Source organism: Lepidochelys olivacea (assembly GCF_965140295.1).
Source record: "Lepidochelys olivacea isolate rLepOli2 genome assembly, chromosome: 5".
Taxonomy (NCBI): Eukaryota; Metazoa; Chordata; order Testudines; family Cheloniidae; genus Lepidochelys; species Lepidochelys olivacea.
Window position 1 is genome coordinate 112,957,243 of NC_140415.1, and position 23,528 is coordinate 112,980,770.

The 23,528-nt window shown below is 41.9% G+C and overlaps 1 protein-coding gene across 1 annotated transcript in view; it reads right to left on the bottom strand.

Annotated features, from left to right (window-relative positions):
* Positions 1–1,632: 1,632 nt before the first annotated feature.
* The window catches only part of SLC24A2 (solute carrier family 24 member 2), a 169,965-nt gene continuing 148,069 nt past the window's right edge, over positions 1,633–23,528 (bottom strand). The window contains exons 8-11 of the mRNA XM_084629612.1: positions 20,877–21,011; positions 6,556–6,645; positions 4,645–4,811; positions 1,633–2,160 (exon numbers count right to left, since the gene is read on the bottom strand). Of these exons, the coding sequence (XP_084485738.1) occupies positions 1,911–2,160; positions 4,645–4,811; positions 6,556–6,645; positions 20,877–21,011 (642 nt within the window). The 3' untranslated portion in view covers positions 1,633–1,910. The remainder of the gene's footprint in view (positions 2,161–4,644; positions 4,812–6,555; positions 6,646–20,876; positions 21,012–23,528) is intronic.

Here is a 23,528-nt window from a genome sequence, read left to right on the forward strand (position 1 = left end):
GTGAGTAGTAGACTCTGTAGTAACTATAACTCTTAATTTTCTTACTTTTGTTCATTAATAGCTTAACTTTAATTATATAAACTTTTAAATTTTTGTTATAAATATATATTTCTTACTGTTTGATCCACTGTTGTTTTCTCTGTTTTTATGCTCTACGCAGATTTAGTTACGTAGAGATATAAACATACATACCAGGAATACAGTGAGGGGCAAAAGTGCTGAACGCATGGGATACAGAAAGAAAAGCCTGGCCATAACATCAGAACACTCAACAAACCAAAATGTGCTGAACCCGCCGTTTATAGTCCTGGGCATAATATTTCCACGGCAGGGGGGGATTTAAACCAGAAACAACTCTGAAATGGGTCACTTTTGGAAAACAGATACACAATGAAATTGCATCAACTCTAACCAAACACAGACCTTGGAAAAAACAAACAGGCATTACCTAAAATAATTTTTACTCAGATTTCAAGTGTCCAGTTTTACATCCAACTATAGGAAATGTAAAATCTTTCTCTGTAGGAACACTGATTTCTCTCTCTTTCCTGGGCCCTTTTTGTTCTAGTTTTGGACCTACTTCTCCTCTCATGACTTCAATATGAGCAGGAATGGGCTCTCTTCTTTCATGGGCCCCCTTAGACCACCATAATTAAGACATGCTAACACTTCAGCGACTCTAGAAGATTCCTGCCTCGGTTTCATACGGCAATCCCTCCATATTACAATTGTTAGATCCCCTGTGCTAAGTTCTCAGACTTACAGGGGCAGATCCTCAGCTGGAATAAATTATCATAACTTCATTATGGAGCTGTGACAATTTACATAAGCTGAGGATCTGCCCCAAAGCTGATAAGAAAGTATGCAACAGTAAAGGACTTATTCACGGCAAATTATGGTGGAAAATAGACTATAAAAGGATATTCAGTTCGGCAAGTAGGCAGCGTCCCATCATGCAGCTGCATCTAAATTTTATATGAAATACTCCACACAAACAAATCCAGCCTTCTTTCTCATATGGAAAGGCAAGCTGATAGTGGTGATAGCATCAGAAAGACATTGGTACTCTTTACAGTAGTGCTGCACTATAGAAAAGTAGTGAATTCACTTAGCAGTTGTGTTTTCTACTCGCATGCTGGGATGGTGCTAGAAGAGGCCAGTTTGGGTTTCAAATCCCCAGTTTGGGTTTCACCTTTGACTATCATGAGTCAGCCTACCGTGCACAATCAGTGCTAGGGCCAGAGTGTCTGGATGCTGCAGGGTTTAGCAGGATTCTATTGAAACATCATGTTCATTTTGCCAAGGGCTTCTAAAGGTCCGCAGTGTGGCTGTCCAAAACGTGTGCAAGCTCACAGCATATGAGTCCATCTGAATGAAGAGATGCGTAAGTCCTTTTCTATCTGTTACTCACGCAGATGCTGTTGGCTAACATCTTCCACTGATACATTCAACAGGTAACTAGATAAATCCCAAACTAGAGGTTTGTGTTTCCCCAAAATGGATACTAGCGTTCTCCTTGCAAGGTTATACCTGTATGTATATATTATTCTTTGTTTCCACATGTAGGCATATATTAATATAGAGAAAGAGAGATACGGGGAAACATAGCATATGTGTAGTATATATAATAACTTGCATTGTTATAACACACATACAGGACCTCTGTCAGTGAACAGTGAGATCTTCCAAGTGACATGCAAAGAAGACTAAAGGTAGCTGATCTCACCTCTTACATGTAACTGTTTTGTTCAATAGCAAATGCATCAGCCGAATAATTTTTCCACTTCAAATCCAGCCCTTTTTATCCTCTGTATTTATTTATTTTTGTAAGGGTTGTGGATCCACTGTTTATTCTCAGGGGACGCTGTCCATTGCAGATATTTCTTTTGTTCGAGAAACGGCACTTCCTACTAGATGGAGACGGGGCACAAGATTACTTTGTCCTCCAGAAGGACGCTGACGATCAGGAATATGAAATAGAGACCAAACATGGTGAAGCCCAAGAATTTATTCATCCTCCACTTGCAGAGCGCAATGGAGAGGATGACAAAGAGTAGCATAATGAAGAGGAGGACAATAGCACAGAACAATCCATTGCTGCTGACAGTCACTGGGGTGAAGCTGTTAATTGCAGCATACATGAGCCATGGAAAGGGAAGGCTGAAAAACACAAAGAGAAATTGGAAATGCCATAGAGAAACAAAAAGTGGTATTAAGAATGCTCTGGAGGTACTTCAACATAAAGCTGTTGATTTAAACATAACGAAGCCCATCTGATAGGCTAGTGCAGGGACACAATAAGAGCAGCATTAGGTAACATACTAAAAAGAACAATTCTGTACTGGGTCCTGGGGGAGGGACTAGACTGGGCTGAGCAGCAGGTGTGACTAGGCCGACACACACCCTGTTTCTCAGCAGCAACCTCCAGCAGAGGCCAAGGCACAAATTGGCAGGTTGCAGAAGACTGGGCCAGTGTACAAAGTGGTGAGGAGAATGGGATTGCCTATTTTTTGTGCCTGCACAGCACCTAACACAATGCAGTCCTTTGGGCACTTCCAAAATATAAATATTTACCACTACTTTTCTGCTGCCTTCTCCACTGTTGGGAGGTCTGCAGCTGATGAGTGGGCAGGGAATTAAGGTAAATGAGTTCTCCATGCTCCCATGTTCTCCTATACTTTCTTGACTCTCTTTTTATTATTTCCCCCAATCTTCTCTCTGATCCCTACTCAGGCTATTCCAATCACAAGACTCCACAAAGGGTGAAGGACCAGGCTCTCATAACTTGTGTGGAAGAAAACAGAGTCTTCACTCTTATTTTGGAAGCAACAAAATCAGAGACAGCTTTATCCGAGCAATTGCAAGGGAAGAATACAACTGACAGAGAGCATCTCTGCTTCAGTTTCTCTGAAATACAAGCAATATCACACAAGCATTTATACACTTTTGTGGCACGCATTAATTGAAAACATCTACATTTTGTTTATATTATGTCCTGTCTAATCCAGCATTTTCTCACTTTCACTTCTCAAAACATCGTTATCTCAAGGATAGGTCACACTGACTCTGCGCTGCTGTTTTCCCACCTACTTCCTCCTGTGACAGGGTAATATTCTATCAGCCAAATACTCTCAGCTTCAGTATGCTGTTTGTCAGGGGTCTGATACACAGCACATTTTACGGGACAAGGATCTGCCTAAAGAATTTCCAGAATTTTTTAGCAAAACACTTCACATGCCAGAAAGTGAGTGTGCAACAACATAGGAATGTCCCATTGAACTGCAAAAAGCAGAATTTGGCCTTTTATATGTACTCATCTGGAGGTGTGGGGAAGAGGATTGTGCCTCTTACCCTGCATTAACTATAATTTTACCCAAAACACTTAGTGGGGAATGGTGGTATATGTTTGTTCCTATGAGTCAGTACAGAAATGGAAGTTCTTGTATGGCGACGACTCAATCCCACGGTTTGTATAGTCTCCACTCAAATACAATTTTAAGTTTCTCCCATGACAGCACTTTATCTTGTTAAAAGAAACTACACTTTATGGGTCATATTCTTTCCTCAGCAATGCTGGTGTAACTCAGTTGACATCAGTGACGTTGAACCGGAGGACGTCAATGAGAGGAGCATTTGGCTCAATAACCTGCTATTTTCACATTAGAATCAATCTGATTATCAAAAATATAATGTGAAATCTCCTCCTGCTGACATCTGATGGCAAACAAATAACTTTGGGGATGGTGCTATTAGAGGTGGCCAGATTCTCAGTTCTTATTCTTAGGGCAGAGATGGGGGGGCAAAGGTGACTTTAACCCCCTCCCCCACATCCTGTATTCTGAGGCAGCCAGGAACCTGCCTGGCCCTGATGTAAGTTAAAACAGCTTCAAGGAGCCTTTAACTTGTGCTCAGCTTCCTGTGGTCCCGATGGGGGCAAACAATGCATTACACCTGTCCATACCCCTGATCACCATTATACCACGGGCTGGAAGCAGGGCTGGTGTAGAACCCTTTTGCTCTATAGGGACGCCCCCTGCACAGAGTGTATTCTCAGTGTGCCATTTCTGCCCACTTTAAGGCCTCCTTACACTGTCAGAAATATGTGAAGGGGCCTTAGAGTAACAGAATCAGTGCCTGTATGTCTGGATTAGTCAGGATTTATCTGGAGGGTGGAACACTCAGTGGTACAGACTACAGCTGGGCAGGCACTGCAAGAACAAAAAAGCATTCATGATCACTGATCACACAGACAGTTGTAGTTTGGAAACAGTGAACAAAAGGGACCAAATCCCAAACTGCTGACTAAAGCAAAGCATGCTTTAAATATGACACCTGCAACAATATTCTTAAATATTTTTAAAATGTGAAATTTACCTGACTGAATGGTTCCTTAAACAAACAAAACAAAACAAACACACAAACAGCAAATTGGAGGCTCATCCAATTGATTTATAACAAGCTTATTTAACAAATATTCACTTTTGACCTGATTATACAGTAACCTTGATACAAATCAAGAAAAACGGTAAAGCATGTTGCACGTGTAAGATACTGTATTTTGAAATCTTCTATTTCTGTTACATGCAAAAGAAAACAATGTAAGTTTTTATAACTTAGCCATAATTATCTTTGCGCAGTACTTACCCCACTGTGATGTCAAAGATGTTGCTTCCAACAGAGCTGGATACTGCCATATCACCTAGGCCTTTTCGTGCCACAATAACACTGGTAATTAGGTCAGGGATAGAGGTGCCTGCAGCTAACATAGTCAATCCCATGATTTCTTCACTAATGCCAATGGTCTCACCAACCTAAAAAGTATTGAGAAAAGTACAAAAGAATACAGAGAGGTCATGAGAGGAATGGGCGTTCTTTGCTGTAAATTTGGTTAAAATGGAAAATCACTTAGGGGTATATTCTAGCCTCAATCTTTGGTAGTATGCCGATGGAAAGAGAGTAGAATATGCTCCCAAGTTTTTGGAACATGACATTTTTTAGTTTTGGAATTAAATCATCAATATGACCCTACTGACGGAGTGACTTTCCTAATACTTACTGCTAGTAGGGAGAAAAAGAACGTATTTATATTATCAGTGAAGCAGTCAGTATGGGGAGAAGTGGTTGGTTGCTTCTTTAGGGCCAAATTCTGCCCTGAGTTGTATGAGTATGTTCATGGGATGTAAGAGGCGAGGGGTCTGTAAGTAGAAGGGCATAAGATCTATGTGCTAATGACAGTACATTGCTATTGTGCTTGCTAGTGCCTCACAGCCCCAGATGAGCATTTCCCGCCAGTATGGGCATGTGGTTAGACCCTCAGCTGGCTAACATGTTTTGCAGGGTCCTGGATGTGCTAGTAGGATATGCACACTGCTGTTTTTAAGGGTGCAACAGAATGCATATCCTATTGCTTTATTCTACCCTGAGCCATCCTACCTTGTGCTGGCAAGATGGCTCTAGGACCCACCACACAGCTAATAAAACTTTACTCCTCCTCCTTGACAACCATGGCTTCAGCAACTAAGGGCAGCCCTTAGCTTCCAAGTTGTACAGGCAGGGTCTTTGCTTTTAGTTGTGTGTAGCTTTACTGAAGTACAGTGGCATTTAAACCTACTGCATTAGATAAATAATAAGAAATTACTAGTGTGACCAATTCTTTATAAGTCTCATAAGGCAAACCATCCCCACTAATGGCAACATTAGGGTTTACAATAGAATTTCAACTGGAGCTTGCAGGGGTTGAATCAAGCTACATGGTTCAGCAGGTGTATCCCTCAGAAACCGAACACTGCATGATTTGCCGAGCTCTGGTTTTCAGACAAGAAGAAACACTTACGAAAAATATGAGGCCAAGGAAAATGACACTAAAAATTAGACAAACAATGCGGAAATAGGCAAAAAGACAGGAAAAAATGAATAAAAATCAGCACTATGGAAAAGCTATTTCGTTTTGTAGGTCACTTTTACAAGGATTCAACTCACTCAAATGTATTTCGATTAGGGCTGAATCCTACAAAAAGACAAAAATCTCCATTGAGTTCAATGGGAGTTTTGCCTGAGGAGGGACAGCAGGAACTGGGCTATTGTTAAGGATGAAATTCTCCCCAGCAAGCATGCAGGGCCTTTGGAAGACTCTTTGCTCCAAGTAAGCCCTATGATGTTACTGTCAGGTGAGAGGGGTCATGGACAGAGTGACTGAGGAAGGGGTCTACATGCTAAGCCCATATAGGCCTTTGCATCATAGTTCCAGGCTAAAGAGGAATAGCCCATATAAGATTTTCAAAGATCCATTATTTACATAGCTATCAGTGAATGGTTGTTGCTGGTTCTAATGCGAACAGAATGATCAAATGTTTATCAGCAAAGTGTAAAGAATCCATCTCTTTCAGGGCCACCTTTCCAGACACTGAGTAGTACCTTACTCTGAGAATCATTCCAGTTTGCAGAATAAGGGGCTACTCAGTATGTGGTAGGATTGCAGAATCTGGCCCTAAATGACTAGTCACAAACTGAGACACATTGGAAAGCTTACATTTCACACCATTATCATTCTCTTACCTGATGTGCCCACCAGACCATTAAATAAGAAAAAACTGCTATCCAAGTGATTGCTCCAAAGAATGTGACAGGAAAAAATTTCCTGGAGGACTGAAAGAGAAATAAAACAGAAATAGTGGGCATTTATGTTAAATATTGACCAATGAATATATAGTCCCTAAACAAATTCAAAATGACAAACATAGTGATCTAAGAAAGTTAGAAGAGGGTTAAGTAGCTGAACCTCTGCATGCCCTAATCCTGCAGATCTTATACAGGCAAACCTCCCACTGACTTCAATAGGAAAATAGCCTATGTCAGGATTGTAATATCAGACCTGGTCATACCGAATAGTGAATATTGGTTTGCCATTCATTTTGTATATTCTTAGGCTGAAATTTGCTTCTGTGCTTTACTGAATCATGGTCTTGGCTCTGAATTTACTAAAATAACTTTTATTCATAAAGAATCAGTTTGAAAGTGGAAAACAGCTGTAACAGGCTATGATATTCTTTAGAGCCATTTTCCACTTTTGAAGTGATTCCTTGTGAATAAAAGTTATTCATATTCAAGCTAGTCCTTACCTTGAGGTCTCAAAGAATGAGTATCATTACCCCTGTTTTACAGATGGGGAAACGGAGGCATGGGAGGTTAAGTGATTTGCCCAAAGTAATCCAGCAGCCTAGAGATGGAAATTGAAACTAGGTCTTCTGAATGCAGGCCAGTACCCCATCCTCAAAGCCATGTGCACACACTCAAAATATGCTAGGTACAATTAATATAAAAGGTTACTGTTTGCCAACAAACTCTATAGTGAGAATGTATTTTTTGTACAGTCAGCACCACAAAGATTGCTGCAGTCCAGAACGATAAAGAGGTACATTTTGAAGTTTTTAGCTCGTCATATTTTGCTTGGAAAAATAACCCTTTTTATTTTCAATTAATGTGGTAGGATGCAATTAAGATGTACTCATTACTGTGGAACCCCTTTGCTTTGTTTTGTAGAGAGGTTTGTTATAAAAGAAAGGTAAACCTGTACACACAATAATGTCTTTGAAGCCCATTAATGAGTTCCAAAAGCTGTATCACACCAAAGCAGATTCATTTTTAATTAGGATTTCTCCTTTACTAATGTCAAGCTTTGAATGACCAGTATTCTCATAATAAATTAATGGGTTATATTAAAATTCATGACCTATTTTGGTCTCTGTGCCTTTCAGTGTCATTCAACACCCCCACTGCCTTTTTAAGCCAGTTATACCTGTTTAAAAGGGAGAGCTTAAGTTAACTAGTTTGGCAGGGTTAATCTTGATTGTGATTCCGTTTGGAATAATCACAGTGTAAATCAAATTATGGCTTGAGACTAAATTTGTATTGTGAATGAATGCTTCAGCATTTGGTATTGCAGGCACAGCATGCTGAAAAATCAGAGAGGGCAGTGCAGAATGGGGAAGAACGCTGGCAACATGTGCCCTCAAGAAGAAGGAAGAGAAGAACCCATGTGCCCCCAATGCAGATAGAGGCAAGAAACCGTTTTCAGGCTCTCTGCACAGGTACTACAGTGGAGAATGGTTTGGAACAGTCATCTGAGGGAAGGGATCAGAAGGAGACCCCATCAACCAGAAGGCCTGAGATGCATTGTCCTACGGATGTGGTTCCATGACCACCCCTCCCAAGAGGAGGAGAAGGGTGGTGGTGGTCAGGGACTCCCTCTTAAGGGGGATGGAGTTATCCATCTTCCATCCAGACTGAGAAACTCGAGAAGTGTGCTGCTTGCCTGGAGCTAGAATTCAGGATGTGATGGAGTGTCTGCTGAGACTGATCAAGCCCTCGGACCGCTACCCCTTCCTACGCCTCCATGTGGGCACCAATGATACTGCCAAGAATGACCTTGAGTGGGTCACTGCAGACTACGTGGCTCTGGGAAGAAGGATAAAGGAATTTGAGGTTCAAGTTGTGTTCTCGTCCATCCCCCCGTTGAAGGAAAAGTCCCAGGTAGGGATCATTGAATTGTGGAGGTAAATGCGTGGTTGCGCAGGTGGTGTTGCAAAGAGGGCTTTGGATTCTTTGACCGTGGGATGTTGTTCAAGGTAGAAGGATTGCTAGGAAGAGATGGGATCCACCTAATGAAGAGAGGGAAGAGCATCTTCTCAGGCAGGCTTGCTAACTTAGTGAGGAGGGCTTTAAACTGGGTTCGCTGGGGGATGGAGACCTAAGCCCTGTGGTAAGTGGGGAAGTGGGATACTGGGAGGAAACACAAGGAGGAGGGTGCAATAGGGGAGGCTGCCTGGTTCAAACTGAGAAAGTAGGGCAATCGGCTAGTTATCTTAGGTGCCTGTACATGAATGCAAGAAGCCTGGGAAACAAGCAGGAAGAATTGGAAGTCCTGGAACAGTCAATGAACTATGATGTGACTGGAATAATAGAGTCTTGGTGGGGTAACTCACATGACTGGAGCACTGTCATGGATGGGTATAAACTGTTCAGGAAGGACTGGCAGGGGAGAAAAGGTGGCGGTGTTGCACTATATGTAAGAGAGCAGAATGATTGCTCAGAGCTCCAGTATGAAACTGGAGAAAAGCCTGTTGAGTGTCTTTGGGTTAAGTTTAGAGGTGAGAGCAACAAGGGAGATGTCATGGTGGCCACCTGCTATAGACCACCAGACCAGGAGAATGAGGTAGATGAGGCTTTCTCTGGACAACTAACAGAAGTTTCCAGATCACAGGCCCTGGTTCTCATGGGGGACTTCAATCACCCTGACATCTGCTGGAAGAGCAATACAGCAGTGTACAGACAATCCAGGAAGTTTCTGGAGAGTGTTGGGGACAACTTCCTGGTGCAAGTACAGGAGGAACCAACTAGGGGCCATGCTCCTCTTGACGTGCTGCTTACAAACAGGAAAGAATTGGTAGGGGAAATAGAATTGGGTGGTAACCTGGGCAGCAGTGACCATGAGATGGTCAAGTTCAGGATCCTGACAAAAGGAAGAAAGGAGAGCAGCAGAATATGGACCCTGGACTTCAGAAAAGCAGACTTAGACTCCTTCAGGGAACTGATAGGCAGGATCCCCTGGGAGGCCAATATGAGGGGGGGAAAGTAGTCCAGGAGAGTTGGCTGTATTTTAAAGAAGCCTTATTGAGGGTGCAGGAACAAACCACCCCGATGTGCAGAAAGAATAGCAAATGGCAGGCGACCAGCTTGGCTTAACAGAGAAACTTTCGGTGAGTTTAATCACAAAAAGAAAGCTTACAAGAAGTGGAAACTTGGACAGATGACTAGGGAGGAGTATGCAGCGGTGTAGTCAGGAAGGTCAAAGCACAATTGGCGCTGCAGCTAGCAAGGGATGTGAAGGGTAACAAGAAGGGTTTCTACAGGGATGTTAGCAACAAGAAGAAGGTCAGGGAAAGTGTGGAACCCTTACTGAATGGGGGAGGCAACCCAGTAACTGATGATGTGGAAAAAGCTGAAGTACTCAATGCCTTTTTTGCCTTGGTCTTCACAGAGAAGGTCAGCTCCCAGACTGCTACACAGGGCAGCATAATATGGGGAGGAGGTGAGCCGCCCTCCGCGGTGAAAGAACAGGACTATTTAGAAAAGGACTATTTAGAAAAGCTGGACATGCACAAGTCCATGGGTCCAGATCTAATGCATTCAAGGGTGCTGAGGGAGTTGGCTGATGAGATTGCAGAGCCATTGGCCATTATCTTTGAAAAATCGTGGTGATCGGGGGAGGTCCTGGACAATTGGAAAAAGGCAAATATAGTGCCCATCTTTAAAAAAGGGAAGAAGGAGAACCCGGGGAACTACACACCGGTCAGCCTCACCTCAGTCCCTTGAAAAATCTTGGAGCAGGTCCTCAAGGAATCCATTTTGAAGCACTGCAAGGAGAGGAAGGTGATCAGGAACAGTCAACATGGAATCACCAAGGGCAAGTCATGCCCGACCAACCTGACTGCCTTCTATGATGAGATAACTGGCACTGTGCATAGTGGTGGATGTGATATACCTTGACTTTAGCAAAGCTTTTGATATGGTCTCCCACAGTATTCTTGCCAGCAAGTTAAAGAAGTATGGATTGGATGAATGGATTATAAGGTGGATGGAAAGCTGGCTAGATCGTCAGGCTCAATGGGTAGTGATCAATGACTCAATGTCTAGCTGGCAGCTGGTATCAAGCGGAGTGCTCCAGGGGTTGGTCCTGGGGCTGGTTTTGTTCAACAGCTTCATTAATGATCTGGATGATGGGATGGATTGCACCCTCAGCGAGTTCATAGATGACACTAAGCTGGGGGGGCAGGAAGGGAGGTAGATACGCTGGAGGGTAGGGATAGGGTCCAGAGTGACCTAGACAAATTGGAGGATTGGGCCAAAAGAAATCTGATGAGGTTCAACAAGGACAAGTGCAGAGTTCTGCACTTAGGATGGAAGAATCCTATGCACAGCTACAGGCTGGGGACCAACTGGCTAACTGGCAGTTCTGCAGAAAAGGACCTGGGGATTACAGTGGATGAGAAGCTGGATATGAGTCAGCAGTGTGCCCTTGTTGCCAAGAAGGCTAACGGCATATTGGGCTGCATTAGTAGGAGTGTTGCCAGCAGATGGAGGGAAGTGATTATTCCCCTCTATTCAGCACTGGTGAGGTCATATCTGGAGTACTGCATCCAGTTTTGGGCCCCCCACTACAGAAAGTATGTGGACAAATTGGAGAGAGTCCAGCGGAGGGGAACAAAAATTATTAGGGGGCTGGGGCACATGACTTATGAAGAAAGGCTGGGGGAACAGACTTATTTAGTCTCCAGAAGAGAAGAGTATGTGTGTCCGGGGATTTGATAGTGGTCTACCTGAAGACAGGTTCCAAAGAGGATGGACCTCAGCTGTTCTCAGTGGTAGCAGATGACAGAACAAGGAGCAATGGTTGCAAGTTGCAGTGGGGGAGATCTAGGTTGGATATTAGGAAACACTATTTCACTAGGAGGGTGGTGAAGCACTGGAATGGGTTACCTAGGGAGGTGGTGGAATCTCCATCCTTAGAGGTTTCTAAGGCCTGGCTTGACAACGCCCTGGCTGGGATGATTTAGTTGGGTTTAGTCCTGTTTTGAGCAGAGGGTTGGCCTAGATGACCTCCTGAAGTCTCTTCCAACCCTAATCTTCTATGATTCTATGACAGATTTTAAACAACAAACATTCCTTAAAGTCACTCGTTGTTTTGGCTCTCGCTCACATCAGATTATTTTTAATGAGCCAGTGGTAATGTTTTACAAGCTTATGTGAATGATCAATAGGACTGCTTGTGTGAGTAAGCGCTCTCCATTGGGAATACTGGTTCCACTGTCTAGTGTGTAATTGTGGCTTGACTCTATAGCACTTCTGTTTGTGAAAGTCCTTTTAACTTCACTTTTAATTTTTGGGCCCAGGGACTACAGGTAAGGCTACGATTTAGTCACGGAGGTCACGGCAGTCACGGATTCTGTGACTTTACCAGACTTCCATGACTTCTTTGGCTTCAGCTGTCAGGGGCTGAAGCCAGGGCTGGAGGTGGGACTGTGTGCCCCTTCTCTGCAACGGGGGCTGGAACCAGAACCCTGCAGCCCCTGTCCCGCAGCTTGTGGCGGGGGCTGCAGCTGGGCCTTGCACCCCCCCTCGTGGCTTCCCAGGGCAGTGGCCCCCCTGGCTGCAGCTGGGGCTTGGTGGGGGCTAGAGCCGGGGCCGCACACCCCTGTCCCGCAGCTGTGGCCAGCTCCAGAGCAAGGGCTGTGCGCCCCCACGGCTGTGCGCCCCCACGGCTGTGCCCCACTCTGTGGCTGCTGGAGACGGGGCTGTGCCCCCTGCCATGGTGGGGGGCTCGGCCTGTCAGTCCTCACCCCTATAGGACTCCATTCCTCTCCCCACCTATCCCTGGGCACCGGTTATTTTTGGTAAAGTCACGGACAGGTCACGGGCTCCCCTGTGAATATCTGTTTATTGTCCGGGACCTGTCCATGACTTTCACTAAAAATAACTGTGACAAAATCTTAGCCTTAACTACAGGCCATTCTCCTGCTTAGCAAAACTCTCCAAACAGTAACTTCCTCAGACAGTGCATTCAGATCAAACCATGAAATCCTAGGCGAATCCTGCAGCTTCCATTTGAACTATCATTTCAGAATGTAAAATGTCTAATACATTCAGCCTCTCTCTGTTCCTCCATTCTCTGGAACACAGTTCTCCCCACATAGGCATATGAGTAATTTCCAACTGCAGGGAGAAAATTAGGCTTAGAAATGTACTGAATGTTCCCATTACTTTCCCCCTGAACATGACTGCAATTAGAGTCAGAGAGCAAGCACTCTTTGAATATTGTCAATTCAGCATGCTTAAGTCAGTCTAAAGATTTCTTTTTCAGGGAGCTCACAGAAATTCAAGGCCAGTGCTACTATACATTACTCCTCACAGACCAGAACCCACTCAACCCACCCACATTAGGCAGAACAGGCATTCTCCTGGGGCAGAACAATATTCAGGGACTGTTTTGTGTGGGTGACTGCAAGCTAAATGGAGTGCCTGTAGATGCTACTGGTGCCAACAGGAGCTTTTCAACCTTTTTTAATTTGCAGACCCCTAAAACATTTTGAATGGAGGTGTGGATGCCTTTGGAAATTTTAGACATAGTGTGTGATGCCCCATGGGGCTGTGGACCAGAAATTGAAAACAACTATTCTATGGGAATGACAACCTTTCATGGACCCCCTGAGACATACACTGTGGGCCCCTAGGGGTCTGCGGACCCTGGGTTGAAAACCACTGGTGTATGTAATCCATCTCCCTGAGAAGTGGTAGCTAAATTGACACAAGAATTTTTCCATCAACCTAGCGCTGGTCTACACCAGGGGTTAGGTCAGTAGAGCTGTCTCTCAGGGTGGGGAGGGTGTGTGTGGATTTTTCACACCCCTCAGAAACATAGCTATACCAAAGTACAGTCCAGGTCTCCATACCTTTCCCAGGCCTGAAGAAGAGCTTTGCATAGCTTGAAAATTTGTTTCTTTCACCAGTGGAAGTTGGTCCAATGTATTACCTCACCTACCGTGTCTCTCTAAAATCCTGGGACCAACACGGTCAAAACAACACTTCTGGCTGCTGCAGTGAGTATATGTAATTTTACTTCAGTGGGAGTAGGACTGAGCCTGAATGGGGCAAATGATTCAAAAGGATTTTTTTTTTTAAAGACATCCATTTCTTGTTCAGTATTTTCAACTTTTTGGATTATTTTCTTATTTTGTGTAAGTTTGTAGTGTTTTCTTCAACTGAAGACAGCGAGAAGATGAGGTGGTATGCGTGTTGTTGGCAATCAGCTTTAAAATTCTATTTTAAAATTTAAATTTAAAATTTAAAATGAGATCCAATCAGAGCAGAGGGATTTGCATATTCTTGTTGTCAAAAATAACAATACTGTGAATTATTCAAATTCTCGCTATTGGCCAATAATGGCTGTCAGTCAACCAGAGAACAGGGCTATCCATACCATATGGTTATTGTAAAATAATGACATAGTGTTTATGCAAATCAGACAAGGAATTAACCATAATGCAGGAAACTGCAGAGCTGAGAATTATGTCAGTAACTTTATAGCATACATGCACCCTGACTGTCTGAGCCAATTTTGTTCCATTATAATTAGCTGATAAGCAGTAGTTCAAGGCTATGTGAACTTTAACAGACTTTACAGTTTAATTATCTATTTTTAGAAGAGAAAACATTATAACTGAAAAAGTGCAAAATGTAAAGCCTGTGCCAATTGTAGAAGCTGAAATCATGCACAAATCCAATAAATATGGTAATAATTTGCATACAGATGAATTTGAAAAAAAGAGTGGGAGTACTGTTTTTACTGAGGCTGGATCTTCAAAAAAAATTAGATTGTAATTATTGTCAAAGTTTTGGATATTCATCCATGTGAGTAATTCACAAGCTCCTGGGAACGAGCAGAGCTGTCAGTTCTAAAAATTTTCCTGGAAGAAATAGTCAGAGCTGTCAGACAGCAATGTTTCTCAACATTTCTTTCCAGTTGAGTATGCAGCTGTTGGGATGGTTGCTTTATAAAGATATTAGCACCCAGTTTTATTACCAGTTGGCTCTGCTGTGGTCATGGTAACAGGACAAATCAAAAAAGCATGGTTCATACAGTAAATATGCCATTTCGACTTAGAGATGTCAACTGAATTTAGTTGCGTGAATCTAGATTTGATGGACTGGTGTTGCTTCTGCATAGTGCCTTCTTTGCTCACATATTTTTCCTGGGGCACATATGTATAGAATTCCTAATGGTCTTTGAAAAATATCAGAGCTTAAAATGAATAGGATTATGATCAAAGAATGTTTTCAGCAAATGTGTTGTTTCTTAGAGCCTGATCCTGCAAGGTATTGAGCCTTTGTTTGGCAAAAAAATAAAGGATTTTTTTACCTTTGCCCACTTTTATTACTGTGCTTTTATTTTATATTTAATCTTAATACCTCATATATTTGTCTCATATGTACATTTATTTGTACGAACTCTCTATTCTCTATTACTCTAGGCATTAGATATAGTTTATCATTCATCATATTTTGCTCATTTAGGCTCTAATCCTGAAATTGGGTCTGTGTTGGCACACCTTTGTCCTTGTTCAGAGTCCTGTAGATGATAATGGTTCTATTTGTTGAAGGAAATGTTCACTTATATGGAGTCTCAGTGTAGTTAATGGGACTCTGCACAGCCACCAGGGGTGGATTAGGGTTTTGTGCGCCCCTGGGCCAGAGCAAATGGGGGCCCCTTCACACCCCTTTGGCCTGCAGTCTCCCCTGAATCCCCCCGATGCTTCTGCTGGGGAAATGGGGTCGGGGCGCGGGGGCTTGCCCCAGTCCACCCGCCTGGCACTCCAGCTGCCACGCCCCGACCCCACTCCCCAGCTGGAGTGCCAGACAGGCAGAGCGGGGCAAGCCCCCACTCCCTGACCCTGCTCCCCGGCTGGAGTGCCCAGCGGGTGGAGTGGGTCAGAGTGCAGGGGCACCTATTTTTCTGGGCTCCCCAATTGGCTGGGGCCCCTGGGCACAGGCTCCATTGGCCCAGTGGCTAATCTGCCACTGATGGGCATAACGATTTGCCCCATGTTGGCACCATGGTGGAATTTGAGCCTCATTATTTGTTCTTTTTTCAGAGTGGAAAGGAGGGAGGCAGTTGGGGGCAGGGTCTAGTGGACTGAGCTCTGGACTGGGATTCAAGATACCTGGTTTTATTCCTGGCCCTGCCTCTAGTTTGGTGAGTGACTCTGAGGTAGTCACTTCACCTCTCTGTCTCTCAATTGCCCCATCTGTAAAATGGGGATAATTATATTTATATCCTTTGTATAGCTCTTTGAGATCTATTGCTGAAAAGTACTGTACAAATATGAGTTATTATTACTACAACATCTAGCTATTATTATTGTTATTATTAATAAAGGCATTTGAAAAGCCAACCACTAAATCCCCATGGAATAAATCAGTCCCTAGCGTACTGCCAGTTACTTCAATAGCATTACAGTGAGGATGGGTCTAGCTCCATAAGCGGTCATCTTAAGTAAACAGTTTATTAAGCTAGCAAATGTTTATTAAAATGGATCATTTATTGATTTAATTATGGAGCTGCTTTTCAACTAATATACAGACCACTGTAGTTGTATTTCTAAAAAAAAAAAAATCATTATCTGTACACTGGATAAAATTCAGGAAAAAAAAAAACAAAGACAGCGGGGATCCTATTAATTAAAAATTGTATATTTCATGTTAGAGAATTTTGCTAAATTTGGCATTCATTAGACTATAAGGATTTATAGAACTGACTGTAGTTTGCTCTAGTGCTGGTAAACACTATTAATACTTCCCCCTTCAGTTCAGCTAAAATATATTTTAGAAAGGAAGGTAAAGGAGAAAAGGAAAAACACCCAGAAGAAAGGGGAGGACAATTTTCAGAAGTGGGCACCCACAGAGGACATACAAAGCTCTATATGGACTCTCAAATCTGCACTTAGCACACAAGTGCTCATTTTATGTGCCTAAGTGCCAACATGAGCCTCCAAATAGGGAATTTGAATTTCCTATTAAAATTATCATATTTGCAAATTGTGTCCAAAGTGTTTAGTTTGCCTTCAAAATCTATTTGAATGTTGTAGTAGGTTTGCTCAAATCTTTGACTCACACTGTACATGTAAATCTGAATTCTGAAGTGCACTTTGAACCACCATAATCAACCATTATTTTGGGTGGTACGGGTGGTGGTGACAGGCAGGAGTAAGACAGAGAGTTTTAGACACAAACAAGCTAATGAAGCATCTGTGACAAGCTAGGCAGCTGGGCATAGAGAGTTTCTGCAACTGTCTGGTTAATTCTTTCACAGTAATGTTCAATGTAAACAGTTTGTCACATTGATACATCCTGTTACCTCTCCAGTTATTACTACATGTGATTACAAACTGCATACAAGATTAGCCTCTGTTTCCTGCTATTCGTGACAAGCCATTCCTTTCTGTGAATCAAATTCTTCTTTAGTTTCTGCCACCCTTTGACTTTCAGTATACACATTTATACTTCATCCTTTATGTTATGATATAGTATGTCCTACTGGAATCAATTCTTTTTTTGTCAATGGGCCAGAACTTGCGTGTGCACTGCTGATGCAAACCTTCACATGACTTTTACAGTCACTTGAATATTAATGAGATTTTTGATTTTCATTAAACATTTTTGTTAACAACTGGTTATACAACATAAATGTTTGAGGCAAATGAATAAAATGATTACAAGGAGCGCTTCGGGTAGTTTGAGATTTTTATTCAAAACAATGCACACCACTTCCCATGTCTAGGTGTAATTGAGAATAGAATTTGAAATCCTTTGTGAATAACTTTATACATCCTGATTCATATTAATAGTCAATGAGATTGCAAAACAAAGACCAATACAAAACTGAAACCTATATCATACTGTATGCTGTTATGTTATTAAACAACACATTTTAACATAGTTGTTTGAACTCGAAAAGAAAAAACCATGAGAGCACAAACAGATGGGAAAACTGAAAAATTATGCCTTTTGAGAAATCTTTATCAAAGAAAAATTTGACAGTCTTATTTTAGTTTGTGTTCTTTGCACTGAACCGAAGCTTTTCAGTGCATGGGAGGGGAAATGTGGTGGGAGGAAGAATTCAGAACACTGATTTAGACTCTTATACATTTGTGCATCCCCTCTCTTTGAAGTTTTAAATATATTTTTGAACTAAGATGAGGAGATTAAAACACTTACTGAGGCATTAATCCAGCTATTGATTTTTCAGCTTTGACGAGTCTATCAGCTATTACCGTTTCAATATGTAAATACAAGAGAGTGAGGACATGACAAACTATTACAGTCATTTTTATTAATATACAACCTTCAGTGACTGCAAACACAAAGATCGGGATGAAATTAATGGATGGTCTGCATGTGGAAAGACTGCTGGATCTCATCCTAAAGTGATAACCAAAAGATTGTAAATAATATAAATAACTGGGCCAACTCCTAAATCCACCTTATTCAGCTTTTACTTAGTCCTTACTCAGGCTAAACTTCTTTTTAATGAAAGTTTGCCTGAGTAAGGATGAATATAACTGCATTCAAGAGACAGTTATATTTAGGAATCAAACCTGTGTGTGAAAATGTTTAACAAGTAACAACTAAGATTACTGTTCCTGAAAAAGACTAGAGAAAACAATATATTTGAAAATATTTTTTACTTTTTTGTATTTCAATGGGATGACTTGTACTTAACATAGGACATGTGCTTAACTCTCTCCTTAATCAGGGACATAACTGCCAAATGATGATGAAATTTATGCCGTAGGAGTAATTAATCTTTTGATATTGTTTTTTTCTGGTTATTTTTCTTCTTGCCTTAATAAAACATTTGAAACAAACAAGCCAAAATGACATAAAATAAAATAAAATAAAATAAAAGGCAAATGTGGGTTGTAAATTGCCTTGGGGGACTCAGGGGCAGATGTAATAACTGAAACTACTTTTAACTCATTTTTTGAAGCTGTCTAGATTTCACAATGATGGCATTCATGACCATTTTAGATTTAATTTTACTTGTGTTAAAACATCTTAAAAATAAAAAATGTTTTTTAAAAATTGATTTGTGTAGGCCTAATTCCTCTTTCAGTTAGACCTGTACAACTTGCCTGCACTGGTCTCAGAACTGAATTTGGCTTTAAGTATTTAATCTTCCACTGTACTGTGTTGTAGGGCGAGCCCATGCTGTGCAGTGACCCTGTCAGATGTCACAAGCTAAGTAGGGTCAGATAAGCTAAGCAGGGTCAGTACTTGTGTGGAAAATCTAAGTGCTGCAGGCAGTGGTATTAGGAATCCAATAGGTGGCAATCTTCCCTTTGAATCAATACTGCACCAATACCTTAGTACGGTGTTCAGGGGAGAGGGGCCATCACTGGGATGGGATGTAAATCAAATGTTCTGATCACTTGTGGTCAAGAGACATCTAATGGCCTTTTTAGTAAAAGTAAACATGTTAACCCCTGTGTATTGGCTCTGATAATTATATTCTGCCTTCCTAAAACCCTTGAAGTGTCAATTAACTAAGAAGAGCTCTGTGTAGCTTGTAAAGCTTGAAAGCTTGTCTCTCTCACCAACAGAAGTAAGTCCAGTAAAACATATTACCTCATCTACCTTGTCTCTCTATAGTACTCTTCTTCAGTTTGCCATAAACTGCTGTGCCCTGTTAAATCCAGGAGAGTCCTGCATTACGTACCATTCCTTTCAGGGGTGTTGTGGGGCTTAATTAACTACACCCTTGGTATACACTTAAAATTTAGATCAACCTAGATATGTTTCTCAGGTGTGTGAAAAATTCATACCCCTGAACACCATAGTTATGTCGACCTAATCACAGCTAGGTTGAGGCAACAATTCTTCTATCAACCTAGCTACCACCACTAGGTGAGTTGTAAGGAGTTTTAATGTCAATGTAGGTAACAGATGCCACTGTAGCACCTGTAGTGTAGACATGCCCTAAGGATCTGATTGTTCCCCTGACATTCGTGGGCAGACAGTATCATCTTAACATTACAATTCTCTTTTTTGATAGCGAGAGTCAGCTGTTTCCCTAGTATTGTGTCCCACATTCCCCTCTCCTGTGCATGTTTCTTGATAGGGTCCAAGATCTGAGACTGAGAAGTGGGTGGGCTGGGAGGGAAGAAGTAGGAGACTCAGAGACCAAGTCAGGAGGACATGAATCATCAATCTTTTAACTCACAGGGAATTAGCGCAGATAGTAATACTGGCTGAGGCTGCATTCATTTCTGATAGGTTTCAGAGTAGCAGCCATGTTAGTCTGTATCAGCAAAAAGAAAAGGAGTACTTGTGGCACCTTAGAGACTAACAAATTTATTTGAGCATAAGCTTTCGTGGGCTACAGCCCACTTCATCAGATGCATAGAATGGAACATATAGTAAGAAGATATTTATACATACAGAGAACATGAAAAGATGGAAGTACAACCACTCTGAAGACTGAAGCGCCACTAGGGGTGGCTAAAGTATGTTTGTGGTATCAAATCAGAGAACGATGTGGGTCCTCAGGACGTTTGCTCTCAGGAGAAGCCCTGTTAGCACTTTGGCCATGTTGATGAGTTGCCAGAGGAAGCTGTGATGCAACATGGACCTTTGTTTGTAAAGTATTTTGAGCCTAAGTTGAAAGGTGCCTCAGACATGCAAAGTGGCACTATTATATATAATCATTTTATTTGACTAAATCTGAATGTTTAATTCTTAAAGTGAGTATTTATAGAAAGCACAGACTTTACTGCTGTTTCGGAGACACTAGGATACAGGAACTGTTAGTGGTCTGTGCGTTCCTGAAAGGTAGACTTCCTATGGTGTTAAGTAATGCATAGTGGACATCAAGAAATGCAATTATCAAGACCCACAAGAAAGAATTTCTCTCTTTGTGCCATAAAATATTTATGCACATAATGGCAACACATTCACAACGATACCTCCCAGATTACTACTTGGTTTAAGGTTGATGTTTGCTTCAGAATTCTGGTGTTGTATTTTCTCCACAAGTGAAACTGCTGAAAAATCACAAACTCTACTTTTTCATTAATCCACTAGGCTTTGTAAACCGCAAAAAGTTATTTATCACATCTTTGCCTTAAAATAGAGGGATCCTAAACTATATTAAAACTATGCCAAAGGGGGTTAAAAATGTTCAAGAAGACGGAGAAGTTTGAATCTGTTCAATGAAACCATTTCATTGTGCAAAACACATCAACTTATAACAACAGTGCGGTACTCACAGGCTTTCTGACATCTGGCAGGGTAATCCACAATGGAAAAACAATGGGGAAAACAGCAAGATACATGAGCTGTTTGCGTAAGGTGTCAGGCCAGGCCAGGCTGAGAGGCTGCTCTTCATCATCATCTTCTGAATTCTGTCATAAAAATGGAAATGAATAGAAGGTAAATTGGGTGAATAAAGTCAGCGATCTCTTTGGAGAAAGTCATGCGAACTTCACGCCTTGAAGAAAGACTCATTAGCTCCAGCTATATTACAACTATTGGGCTTGAATTGCCAGTGTTGGTGCAGGAAGGTGCAAGCTGCACCAGCCTGTGCCCCAAAGGGTTCTACCTCTGAAGAGGGGCAGATTATGTTTACACTGCCAGGAGTCTACGCGATAGCAGCCAGGGCAGTGGAGCACTAAACTGCAGCTAGAGCGTCACATGAATCCTGCTGGCAAAGGTTGCCTGAGGATGCAGTGAACCCGTGGCCCCTCCGTTGCCAATGCTAGCCATTCTTTGGGATTGCACTGACCAGCTTCAGGCATCCTGGCAGAGTGGGGATGTAGCCCAGTGGGCTAGTTTACTTTATTATATTCACTGCTATTGTAGCCCAGTGGGCTAGCTCACCTTCATTATATTTACTGCTTTGCATTATATTCGGCAGTAATGCAAGAAACCTACAGGCCCGTATCCTGTAAGACATTAGCTTCAGCAAGTCAGCATACTTATGTCTGGGACTTTCACCTAGATAAATGGAGCTAAAGCATAAGGTCCATGTATAACTGCGACCTTTAACATATAGGATGCATTACAGCAGGTCGGCATAGGGGCTTTCCTAACTTTCATTCCCTTTTAAACTTAACAGGTACACCACAACTTAGAACTTGGAAAGAACCAAAATAACTAGTTAGGACAGAAATAACAAATGTGATACCTAACCACAAAAGGGCCATGGTAACAAAGTGATGTATATAATAAATTGAGATCATTGAAATACTAACCTATAGAAAAAAGACACTCCAACATTAGTGAGGTGAGGAAATACAAACAATAAGAAGGGAAAAATCCCCTACTGAATATGCATTGAACATAACGGCGTCAGTGTAACATAGTATAAAAGTGGCATCCCAGACTAGGGGCAGTAGGAGAGAGAGATGTAGTCCTTGGGTAGTTCCAGAAAGATGGCCACTGGTGATGATGAGGAAGGTGATGCTAATGAGGAAGATGATGGCTAACATTGCAGGTTGTTCTACAAGGGATGATGCGAGTATATGGATGTGCAGATGTACGTTCTGTAGTATCTCTATCTTACTGAGTTGGGGTCTTTGTAACTGTGCTAAACGTATTAATAAACTATATTTCCTCTATTAGTTCCTATATTGTGAGTGTTGCAACTGTGCACATCAGGGTTCCCAACTATATAATAATTTAAATTATACTGGGCCTGATCTTGGGGCAAGAACCTGTCAACCCTCAAAGTGATAACTGGAGATTCTTACGTAATCAATACATAATCTAAGATCAGGCTACAGGGATTGTATTCACTTTGTGCCTCTGACACATCTCCAAACAGACTTCCACTACTGTTTCCTCCATCCTGGGTTATACTGGGCAAAACCAGAGTAACCAAGGTCTGAATCAAGACCATCCATAATGTTTTGCCCTCTGACCTTCCAGTAGCACATCAATTTTTTAGCAACTAACCAGCAAAACCTTAGGGAAAAACTTTCACCCACATGATGGATCTTCACTCCAATATTTTAACCTCTCTACACACAAGTGTTTTTTGTTTGTTTTTACACCCTACTGTTAATTGGTTTTCAGCCACTTACTACAGGCTAAGCTTGGAGGGATGTCTCCTGTGACATAGGTCCTTTACGGCTAGCCACATCACTTTTCCGGTTTCTCTGCCCGCCTTTCACTCCTCAGCATGTAGGTGACATAAGACCCTTTAGGACTGCCATAGTCTGCTGCTAATGGGCATGACCTAGACTACTTTGACACTTACACCTATTTTCTGGCCTTTTTGCCCACGAGGCCAAATTCATCCCTGGTGTAACTCAAAGAGGCAATGTCAATGGGGTTACACCAGATCTAATTTACACTGCTGTGTAAGCCAACACAAAATTCAGCCTGAATGGTTCTGTCCCACAAAGGGCCTGATCCAACCCCCCCTGAATTCACTGGAAAATCTCCCACTGAGTTCAGTAAGAGAAAGCCCAAAGACAATATAAGTTGGATTTTCCTCAGAGCATGCAGGATGTGCCTACTTTTAAAAGTCATTTTAAAAAGAGATTATAATTGAGATCTCAGACCTTTCTGAAAATTACATACTATTCTTCCAATAAGTTTATACTGTGCTGAGGAACATTATCATCACCTTTCTATGAGTTAAGACCCTGTGTTAACAGTGCTTAGTTAAGGTTTTTAACAGTGCTGCAAGAGGCTGGTTTCAGAATCTACTTGATTTGGTTAGTTTATTGCACAGCTCTGTAATTTTGGGGATTTATTAATAGTTCTGTTTCAAAATCCATTCCTAATTATTGACTAGAAAATCATCCGTTTGATTACTCTACAAGTAACTCAAGGTTGTCGTCTCTATAAATGATCATTTTAAATGTTCCTATCAACACTAAGGGACACAAAACCTGATTCTGACCGAATTTTTT